This window comes from Anoplopoma fimbria, chromosome 6 (assembly GCF_027596085.1).
Source record: "Anoplopoma fimbria isolate UVic2021 breed Golden Eagle Sablefish chromosome 6, Afim_UVic_2022, whole genome shotgun sequence".
Taxonomy (NCBI): Eukaryota; Metazoa; Chordata; class Actinopteri; order Perciformes; family Anoplopomatidae; genus Anoplopoma; species Anoplopoma fimbria.
This window is the reverse complement of record NC_072454.1, coordinates 14942100-14953872: the sequence shown is the minus strand read 5'-3', so window position 1 is coordinate 14953872 and position 11773 is coordinate 14942100. Positions and strand designations below refer to the sequence as shown.

General features: G+C 38.3%; 1 protein-coding gene across 1 annotated transcript; it reads right to left on the bottom strand.

Moving 5' to 3' along the window:
* Positions 1–3458: 3458 nt before the first annotated feature.
* On the bottom strand, positions 3459–9266 carry fam83b (family with sequence similarity 83 member B). The gene is made up of 4 exons (XM_054599660.1): positions 8817–9266; positions 7360–7524; positions 5842–5966; positions 3459–5490 (listed from the first exon to the last, which is right to left on the bottom strand). The coding sequence occupies exons 1-4, from the start codon at positions 9264–9266 to the stop codon at positions 3459–3461; spliced, it is 2772 nt and encodes a 923-aa protein (XP_054455635.1).
* Positions 9267–11773: the final 2507 nt, after the last annotated feature.

Genomic DNA, 11773 nt, shown 5'->3' with positions numbered 1-11773 from the left:
GTTTATCTAGAAAATAAATCAAGGTATTTTTCTGGGGAACTAAGGATAAAGAACAAACACAACTATGTACTGCACTAAAATGAATACAGGTGCTACCAAAAGCAACAATTAAGGATATCATGGATTGCAGGTGATGTTGCACCTGTGTGTGGAAATAAGGGAAAGAAAGAGACCCTCAAAGAAATTAATAGAAACTTTGAGGAAATTAAATGTCCTCCACTGCAAATTATAATTTTCTAATCAGAGATACCTGGAGTTTGCACTACTATTTTTTTTTATTCAGATTTTTTAAAATTCCTTTGTTTTCCTTTTGAACATGAAGTCCAAACATAACTTTCTTTAATTCTAATGGAAGGAAACAATATTATATTATATTATAAGTCAAGTACAGCTGGAGTTTCAGGCACACACATTTTGGTACACAACATATATTGATATACATTGCCTATAAAAAAGTATTCACCCCCCTTTGTTGCTCTTATATATGAAATCATGGTCAATATAATTTGGCTTTTTTGACAAGAATTTGCAAAAAAAGCTTCTTTCATGTCAAAGTGAAAACTGACTCAGTCTGGAAGAGAACTACGACTTGGGAGAAGATTTATTTTCCAGCAAGACAACGACCCCAAGCATATAGCAAAAGCTACACAGAAATGGTTCAAAGACAACAAGGTGAATGTTCTGGAGTGGCCATGTCAAAGCCCAGATCTCAATCCAATCAAGAATTTGTGGCTGGACTTGAAAAGAGCTGTTCACGCCCGATCCCCGAGCAACCTGACAGAGCTTGAGCTGTTTTGCAAGGAAGAATGGAGAAAAATTGCAGTGTCCAGATGTGCCAGCCTGATTGAGACATATCCACACAGACTCAGTGCTGTGATTGCAGCCAAAGATGCATCTACTAAATACTGACCTGAAGGGGGTGAATATTTATGCAATCATTTACTTTATCCTTATATATTTTTAATTAATTCACATTATTTTGTAAAAATCTGTTTTCACTTTGATATTAAAGAGTTTGGTTTTTTTGCAAATTCTTGTCAAAAAAGCCAAATTATATTGACCATGATTTCATGTATAAAAGCAACAAAAGGGTGAAACATCCAAGGGGGTGAATACTTTTTATAGGCATTGTATGTTTTCCTTTTGTTTAGCTTCAATAACCTACATAAAGTCGTATGATTAAAAATGTAGTAGAGACGCAGGACAGTCAAACTGAAGCAGAAGTGTGGCAGTATGTTGTTGTCGGTGTTGGTTGGGTCATGTAGGACAATTAATTTCATCACACAGCTTCATTTGACTTCCCTCTCTATATAAATGGTGCAATAATATAGGTTGTTTGACAAAAAGAATGTTGAGTATTTATGTCGAATCCAAAATTGCTATTTATGTATCTTTTATTACATGCAAAATATGTATCTTTTTCACTCATTACCTATATGATACAGGTGGAGTTTTGCTGTAATGGATGCTGAACAACCGTCTTTAAACACATATCTCTGCTTATACAGAGAAACTAATTACAAGGAAATTAATATACTTCAATCACTAAACACTGTAATTTTCGAGAATGAGGTTTGTGCCTACTGTGACAAAACACAGTCTCAGATATGGCTGGGTTTTATCATGTGTATTGGCTTATTGTAATGACACAAACACATTTTCTAAAAATGGATTACTCCTATCGACATTTTTTTTTTTCTTTAGGCTTTAGCCATTGTTTCCATCTTGGTAAATTATGCAAATTATTTTAGGTGAGCATGGTCAGTACAGGTTTCCCGCAAGTATGCTGGTTGTTTGTTTTTGACAGTTTATTATGACATCGATGATTAAGTATGTGTTTTGCTGTAGTCTTCATTTCAATTGTTACTATTGATTTATGTTTTGTTAATAATCAATTTCCTGGAAGACTTTTGTTAAGTCAAACGTTGCTTTAAAAGCTTGAGGGAGCTCTGATTCCAGTGTGCAGATCATTTTCTGTTATTTTCTCCTTCAACAATCAACACATTTTCCTCTTCTTCTTTGTGCTCCCAATTTTATAAAACAATGTCCTTATAGTCACTTCCATTTTTTATAATTTTTTCCAAGCATCAATTGACGAAACTTTAATGTTGAACTCTACTAGATTTCATTTACATGATTCGTGGCAGACAGGAAGAAACACAATAATCGTCATTGATCATTTTCATCACCATTTTATCAGCATTATCAAGAGAAAGTGCACTAGAACAGAATCTGCTGTATTTAAAATATCCACTACATTCCCACCACAAATATCACTGAGACAAAATCCAGAGATGCAATGTGGGACTGGCTGGCAGGCAACATTAAAGTAACAGTTCAGAATGGAGCTGAATACTCAGTTGTAATACTGAATATTCAGTATCTAACTGTAAAGAATGAATATTTATGAACCACAAGATGAATTCTGCTTCTTGCATGTGTTTTACTCTGGAGGCCATGTTGCTTGGTGCTTACCCGCATGTCTGTCACCTTCAGTGAAGAATGAAGGAAGAAATACTTGAATCAGCTCTGACTTGCCCCTGTGTATGTGTTCTGCATTTTTCATTGCACCTATAGTGCATATTGAGTTTTGCCTTAAGGGAAGACACCCAAGTTGATGAGGGTAAAACATGTAACAAATAGATATCAGCATGCAACTTCCCCACTTGAATACTTACATTAAGAAATTTTATGTTAAAATATTCAAATGAGGCATTATCTGATACAAACTTTTGGTGACTTTAGGATAAATCTAAAAACACAAATAGACAAAGTGTAGTAAAATAAACAGCCCCAAAATAAAAAAAAGTGTAGGTGCCGTGTATTTTGTATGTTTTCCTTCCACTAGTCTAAAAGAAGACATGTTATGAAATAAAAATAGCCCAAAATCTAAGAAGTGATCAGTGTAAGAAAAAACAGACTTTGCAGGGATGTTGTCTGTCTCAGAGGAAAGTATCTTTCATTGGTTTAACCTGTTTAGTCCATTTTACAAATTGAAGCTTGGCATTCATGAAACCTGTCTGAGGTTGATGTTTTTTCCATCATGTGGAGTTGAGGTTAGCTTGCATACTTCACAGTAATCCTCTCAATGTACAGAAACAACAACAGCACGTTGGTATGTGCATAAAATCGCCTTCGGTGGCAGCAAAACAAGTCTATCTGTCTCTTACGTTTTGACACAGGTACTACTTAAAGCATCGGCAGCATTTGTTGTTTGAAGTTATTGCTTCAGGTTGACAGCAGTCGAGGACAGACATAAAGACAGTGTTTAAGATTGTGTTATATAAAGGTCTGTATTGATATAAAAACAACATTCATCAGTGCATCTGTACACAAGAACATAAGTGGAGGTCAACATGTAAACAGTGTTTCAAAAGTAAACACAGAAATAAAGACCAACTTTAAGAATATTTAAAAAGTCAAATGTGCATTGGGAAGAAGTGACCTGTGGAGATTCACTACTTGTTCTTATGTAGGAGGTTTCCCACTCGTTGAATAAACTTCTCCAGCTTATTTTCATGGTGCCCTCTTGAAGCCCGGTTGATGTTGTGTTCAATGGCTGCCTCACCTCTAGGAGGGCTTTTGGTTTTATCCTGAGAGTTTCCAAAGCTGTGTGCAGTGCGTTTCTTTTCAAACGAGCAGAACGGCTCAAATCTGCTGTAAAGTCGAGTCTCCGAGCCTCGATCTTTGCTCCAGCTTGCCGAATCAGGGACGGGCCTTGCGCTTTTGTCAAAGACGCTGGGTTTCTTATGTGTGGTAGGCTTAGGAAGAGAGACTTGCAGTGGATTTTGATGCTCCTCAGTTCTGAATCGAGGTTTTGAAGAAGTTACATTGTTGTCCTCAATCTGCTTCTGATGGTGCTGAGAGGAGGAACTGACAGAGCTGGATGTGCTTTGGGGAAGATTTCCTCCTCGATATGATGGCCTCTCCTCATCCTCAGCTGTTATGGTGTCTGTGCTGCCACTTGACTTCAGACTCTGTGTTTCAATGGTTCCTACTGAACCCTCTCTCTTCTCTGATATGTGAAGTAACGATTTTATTTGTTTGAATTTTATTTGTTTGGAACTATGCTGTGAGCTTGCGCTGTTGGATTTAGCTGTCAAATCCTTGGTATTAGCATCCAGGGCTGCTGCGAGCAAAGTCCTGGATGGCGGCTCCTGCCAAATGGGAGTACCATGGCTCTTTGTTCCTGTAACACTCTTGACATCATAATGAGAAACTGATCTCTGATCTTCTTTCAGATTTGACCCGTGTCCTCCACCCTGTGCATTGATCCCTGCTGTGCTTCTATTCACTTGCATCCTTGCGAAAGCTCCATACATGTGACCTGACGATTCATGCTTGTACTCAGTGTTTGATCTTGGATCTGCTACGCTATGCCTTTTGTGCCAATTGTCTGACATTATATCCGGGTTTGTGATCATGTGTCCACCTGCAGCTCTGCCTAAGCTATCGTATACAGAGTGGTAAGAGTTTCTACCTGGACCATAGTTTGGGTTGTTCCGATTGTCATCCAAACTCTGCAAACTTTGCCTATTTAACATGTAGTCGTCATTACTCGTCCTATTTTCACCGGCAGTTGGATTCCACTGCATGGATGAGTAGTGTAAAGGAGTGTTTGGGGCTGCTAAGGAGTTGACATAAGTGGAGGAGTTGTTAATGTGTCTGTTTGGCTCCATTTGCTCTGGTATGGTGGCCCTAAAAGCAAGGGAAGACCTCATTCTTCCCTGTCTGAAGGCGTTAGCTTTGTCCTGTTGTTCGAACTGGTCTAAATAGTCACAAGAGTCTCCAAATGGGACGTCAGGGCGTTTGAGGTAAGAGTCAATCCTCAATGTTCGCATGAACGACTTGGATGTTTTCTCTAGCGTTGGCATGTTCTGCTGAATGGAATTAATCTGTTTGTCGTTGCCATTGTAAGACTGACGAATGTTTTGACCCCTATGTATCTGTGGCACCTGTAAGTAATTGTCCATGGGGTAGTGGTTTGTTCCGTTTCCTGTTTCTCTCGAGATATTCCAGTTGCTCGCTCTGGGCCTAATGTTCTGTGGCATATATCCTTCTTGTCTCTCCCCAGCATAGCTGTGCCTTTTAATGAAGTCCAACGTCTCTTTAGACTGATATTGGGGAATCTGCTTCTGAGCAGCGATCCCATTCTCAATAAAGGGCCTAAACTCATTAGATTCCTCTTCCAAGAGCCTCCCCTCAAGGTCTCTCGCGCCTAGTTTCCTCTCACAGGTCTTCCGATAGACTGTGTCCAGCGTATGCCTCAACTGGTCCCTCCGATCAATTTTTTGGGCAGACTGAGTGTTTGGCAAAATCTGTGGTCCTTGTGACTCATTGCGTTGGAACAGACCTTCCGGAGGGCAGAGCTCAGCTGGCACAGTTGAGCGGGCATAAAGTGTTCGAAACTCCTCGTCGTATGACTTCACCAGGTGGCCTGTGATCACCTGCACCATGCTCAGATTAATCTTCTCGAAAGACCATGTGAAGCTGCAAACACACGAAAACATGATTGTCATCTAATGTGGAGAAAACAGACTAATGTGTGATATAACACTCTTAAGACATTTGGGTTCTATTTAACTTAAGCAAAAAATTACAACAAAAAAAACAGAAATTACAGTCATTAAAGAAACAAAGCAAAAAATATTATTGTCAAAGGTTTAATTGCGGTTCTTTGTAAAGAGCTGTGTTGCCGAATTTTCAATCAACTTCTTCTAAAAGCATCAATAAGAAATGATGACAGCAATTTTGTGGAATGTGTCAGTAGATATATTACTTTGCTTTATGAGTGCATTTAGTTTATGCCTCAGTAGTCTCAACCACTGAAGTTTTATTTACCTGTATGAGCCATAAATCGCTGTGAGGCAGTCGACTAAAAGAAACTTCTGCTCCATTGCTCCATGAAATTTAGCTCCTGATCGACAGAGGTAATCCTGACCTTTCACAGTGCGCACCCTCATGTTCTGTGTTCAGAGCAGTGAAAAGAAAATGTCAGAAAATATGGTTAAATCTTACAGTAGAACATACTAAGTATGTCAATCACCACACAAATAAAAACTAAAGTAGTGGGCAGTTTAATCTAAAGTTTTGAAATATGTTTGTTGAGTCCCTCAACAATGCATAATTTATACTCCAGCGGAGAAGCTTGGGCAGAGCTGCAGTGGGGGTTTGCAGAGATCCCGCTGAGATGATCAGTGCACATCCTGAAAAATGTCGCTAGGCCCTGAGCACCATGGATGCGGCAGCAGTTTGATTGGGCGTCATAACCAGGAGGAGGGATTTCCTGACCTCACATTCTGTTACGACAACATCTTTATTAATTGTATGAAAAGGATCTCCTCCTCATCATCCGTCTCTTCTGTAATTTTTTTACAAACCATCGTGTTATGTTGGGCCAAATTTATATGGAAGTATTGAATCCTGCCTATCAAATAAATCAAAAGACACCTCAAAAACTGATTTGAAAAAACCGAGGGTCCTAATAAAAAAATGCTACTCCCAATCCACCACAGTATTATGTTTGCCCTGCGTGGGTGAGAGGGGCCCACACAAAAGCGCACAGGCACATGATGAAGGAGTATAAATTAGGCATCAGTTGTTATTGTTGCATGTGATATGTTACCGACATTTGCCCCTTTTTTGTATGTAAATTTACGGTCAAAGATGCTAGTGTATAAAAAGTGCCCGTTTGATTCCCCACAAAAGTATCCCCTCTTGTTAATATAGTTGAACATTGTGGTAAATTTGCTCGTTGGTTTTCTTGCCGGGAGTTAGATGAAAAAAATATATGTAGTACTTATTAACATTAAATATGAAGCTACAGCTACTTACCTTAACTTAGAATAAGGATAGGAAACGGAGAAACATGGTTCTGTCCAAATGTTTCAAAAATACTTATAATCACCTCTGAAGCTCACTCATTTTCACGGTATGTCTTGTCTGTTTAATCTGCACAAAAAAACTATGATAATGACAAATTGTGTTTGTGTTGATTATTTTAGTACCCTTTTGACAGAGCCTTGATATTGTCTCCTTGTTTAAATATGTCCTGGTTGTAGCTTCATATTTAGCTTACAAACATAAGAGTGGTATCAATCCCCTCATCTACTCTCGGCAAGGAAGTGATTAGAATTACTTGTGGTCAAACAATGTTTTTATTAGTTAGTTTCAGAATGTCACCCTCAAAATATGCCATTCTTAAAATGTAGCTTCTTATGATGCTAGGAGCTCTATTTAAAAAGTGATAAAAACCAAACAAACAAAGAATGTTAATACATTTTAAAACTTACCTGTAAAGAAAAAAACAAGTTATTTAAAATTCAGAAATCAAATTGATGTTTTAAATAATTTACTCACTCTGAGTTGTTGAATTTTGATATCTTGATTTTTAGCCATTGCGAGGAAACTTTTGAAATGCGAATCATCCAAAAGCACGTAGACTGGGACTCCTCTTATAGAGGCATCAACAGCTTCTTTGAATATATCTACGTCAGTGAAAATATCCATCGCAATGGCAATGACCTGCAAGGACAAAGTGAATAAATCATGATCCGTTTAACTTGCCTGAGACAAGAGCGCATTTAACCAGTTTACACTTGTGAAACCTGTGAATGACCTATTTAAGAACACACAGTCATCATTTAGGAACATGAATAATAAATGTGAATCTGACAGCTACAAACAGATAAAACCTCAAAGTGATGCCTAATAGGAAAAGTTATTCTAATAAACAGAGACAGACTAAGCATAAAGTAGAAAAGATCTACTGAGATCAAATCGTAGAAGTGAAGTAGCCGAGTATTTAATACAACATTTATTGATCCTAAATTCATATCTGGAAAAAAATGTGTGGGTATTCAAGGACCAGATTAAAGGCTTTTTTCTCTCATTTCACTCTGGATGAACTGTGATGAAAGTCCATCAAGATAATGTGCAGTTTGAAAATATTAAATGTTACAAAGCAGCAACTTCATACTGTGTTCTTATAGCATGTAATGAGCTCTCTAATGAAACCAGTCCGACTAGGTTGTAAGCTATATGGACTAATCTCTTTCACTTTTTCAATTTCCTGGCTAGGAGTTTTCTGTCCCTTATGATGAACCATGACAAGTGTTCGTCATTCTTAATCATGTATGCTACTTCCCAAAAAAAGCGAACATTTAAATAAATATTATTTGGACAGAGACGATCCGGCTGCTCCAGCGTCCCAATTCATATTTATCTGCATTTTATTTGGATTACTTTTCACCCCACTGTTTGTAATCAAGTTGAAAAGAGAAAAGGATTTAGTTTGCTCTTTTAAGCTGATATTTTGTTCTCTCCAGATGTTACAGTCAGTCTTTTGCTGAGGAATTTAATTAAGAGCAGCAGTGCAGAAGTAACAAGGCTGTACAGATGTGGCAGAATACTAATTGTCTACTAACTGCAATTTTGAGCCACAAAACTAGTTTATGATTCATCGACAGTTTGACAGCTTAATGAGGCGTTAACTGTGTAATAGATGTAATGTAATCCTACTTCTGTATTTGGCTCCCACACTTTTTTCTCATGATGGTAAGTTGCAAAACCAGATTTTGACCTTAACAACCCCTGCTGACACTCCTTACAACCGAAAATTGACAGGAACAAAGGTCTGTGGACTTTCCCTGACTGGAAACTCTGCTTACGAAATACTTAAGAAGAGCTCAAGCTAAACACAGTGGAAAAACAGTATGTCTGAGTCAATTTGCTGTTCTAAAATAAATTGTTATCAGTCTGAACACCACACATCACTACATTTATATAGTTATATAGTTCCAGGTAGTTTTCATTACCTGTCTTGCATCTTGAATACGCTTCCGAATCACCTCTTTGATGGTGGGGTTGTTTTGTCTTGGTGGATGAAAGAGCAGATCTATATTTGTCTGTAGTTTTTCTTGCATGACATCGGGCCAACCCAACTCCAAGTCTGGCGCGCACACATCTGAGTGGACAGGCCAGTACGTCCCTGAGGATGACTCGTTGTCTGGTGCACCATTTATTTCCTCTTCTTGGTGTTTAGGTGGGAGATTTTCTGTGTTTTCAGTGATGAAGAGAAGCTCTTCCTCTGAGAGGAAGCTCCCCAAACGTTCTCCCTTGAGGAACTCCTGGTAACTGTCTCTGCCGCCACTGGCCAGGCAATCAATCGCCAGGCGATAGGACTCCTTGTAATGCGGTTGAATGAAATCCTCTGATTTCAACTCTCCCCTCAATGACGACAGAAGGGAAAACTCTGGGGACCCCATCGCTGCAGACGGTTTCAGTAGGAGCTGTCAAAGATAATGGAAATATGTGACATGACGTGAGAGAAAATCAAGAGAACAAACATTATAACAGAGGAAAATCAAGAGAGACCAATGAGCGTAATGACACAAAGTAAACTGTATGTAAAGGTCATATTGTTGTAAACATAGTGTAAATATGAAGAAGCTAATTATTAAAGCATAACCTCGGCTGTGTTTTTCATGGTCAGTAGCCTATTAAATACATTCGTAGTGATGAATAACACTGAATCACAGACTTTAAAGTATATAATGATAGGTAACTTAAGAACAGAACAGATCTAAGATCTAAATAAACCAACTGATTTAAAGTTATTCAGGAACTACTTCAGGAACAACAGGCCTATTTTCCAGGCATGCTTTACAATATTATACAGCACATGGCTGTTATTTCTATGGATTAAAGAAAAAAAGAGCTTTTGTTTTGGACAAGCCACATCATGAAAACTGACTCATGCCAATCAGACACTGAACCTGTTCACAGTCTTCATTTAAAGGTTGACTAGCACTTAATGCCAAAGGGAGAAATGTTTTTGCTGCACCTGTAAAGTAGTGCCCCTTAAAGTTAAGGTGGGGTAAGAAACCACAAGTTAAAATAAACGTCATGTTTTTCTCCACATTCTGCAAGACGTTTAATTCATTGACAAAGTAAAACCTTGGTTTGCATATTTTAAAGAATTTCTGGACAAAAATGAAATACAATTCAGCTTGTATGTGTTTGATTGAATGTCTTAATGGAAATTTTAAAAAGTCAGGTAAAGTAAGCAAAACTCACAGGAGATGGAACCTGTTTTTAACTTTTACAGTATTTAAAACACCTTGAAATGATATGATACTTTATATTATAAATCAAACCTCACTAGATGAACACGATCATGCATTGCAGTCAAAAATAAACAGCTGATATTTTAAAGATCAAGTATTTCACTTTAATAGAGATTCAGGGTCGTCTGCCATGCCGGATTTGTATGAATGTCAAGACAGCAGAACAAGTTGAATCTCAGATTTCATAGCAGCTTCACAACTTAGACACGAATGTGGGAAAGTTTGTGCTAACTTTTACTTGCAGGTTGGTTTCACTGCCGGTATCATGATGAGTACCGTCATCCGTTCCTCTTGTATTTCAGCTATAGGCTCTTTTATAGACCCTGCTGCTGTGCTCTTACAGTCATATGTTTACATTTCAACTAGGTTTTGGATAAAACAGATCTTTTGAGGTCAGCATTAACTCTGCTGTGCCTTATCTGAATAAATATGCTGTAAAAGAAACATTGAGAAGATGTCATTCCAGCATGCTTAATCATAACCTACAATACAACCTTGTACAAACAGCATATTTACTCACACATTTTATCTCAAACCTCCCACTGTTCAGAGAATTCCCTTGAAACCTGAGACACTCTTACTGAACCACTGCTTCTTGCTGAACGCTAGACACAACTCTTATATGCTCAACAACCGAAACTTACTGTTGGATTGTGAACTTTGTTAAAATCCTCTTGACTGCTCCCAGAATATTCCTCTTAGATTTATGTTCAGGTTATGTTCAATATTTCTGAGGAACTGCCAGCTGGAATAAACAAGGAGGTGTTTCAACATGATAAGCAGTCTGCAGATGGAGGGTGTGGATTCAAGTTTTAACATGCAAATGGCTGGCTTGAAACTTGCTCACAGGCAGCCATAAACCTGTTTGAGACATTTAGCCACTCCCCTCCTCTTTTCAGGGACAAAGTGCACAGTGAGGAAAATCAAGATAATGACAGACATAAAGAGGCTTTGATGAATACTTCAGGGTTAATGGCAGTGGACCTCATCAAGGCGTTCTGTCCAGAGCTGGGGAATTGACACAGTGGTGCAGGACTTAACCTCATTATCCTCTTGCTTTGTGTTTTATGAACAGCGCCAGGTGACCATTTCAAATGACACACTTGTGTTTCATGCAGACATTATTCAAAGAGAAGATGAACACAAACCCATATAAACTCAAATAAACCAGGGATCATTAGTCTTTTTCATCTTACTTCAGATGGGGCTGAATCTGTAGAGAGCAAAGAAGCACTTCTGATGTCCTTGTAAATGTTGGAGGGAGAAGGAAGGAAGGAGATTTAGTGACTTTTTCTGCCATTTCTTTAATTTGTAAAGTCAAGTCATTATTACTGGAGGTGGGGTTTCTATTAGCCTTTTTTTTCATTTATAGTGCTTGTGTGAGAGATTTTTTCTCAGTTTGACGTTCAAACTCAAAAAGTACTGCTTCAAAAGAGTTAATCAGACTCCAACACTACCTGTCAGGCAGCAGTGTGACGTAAATAATGTTTTACCTTTCCAGTGGTGGGGAGACTTTAGTGTTTGGGTGTCATCCAGCTTCAGAGTATCTCCACAATCAGCCCAGCCCAAAAGCTCATCATTTCAGGTTTGTATGTAAACTATCGTGAGGCTCTGAATAACATTTGGCTACATGACACCTGACCTCC

Bases quoted from the DNA above. Each gene is read 5' to 3' on its own strand.
- fam83b (XM_054599660.1), bottom strand. From the start codon at position 9,266: ATGGGGTCCCCAGAGTTTTCCCTTCTGTCGTCATTGAGGGGAGAGTTG. The intron at 7,525-8,816 runs GTAATGAAAACT...TTGTCCTTGCAG, and splicing joins GTATTCAAGATGCAAGACAG to GTCATTGCCATTGCGATGGA. The intron at 5,967-7,359 runs GTGAGTAAATTA...CTCTGAACACAG, and splicing joins TCAAAATTCAACAACTCAGA to AACATGAGGGTGCGCACTGT.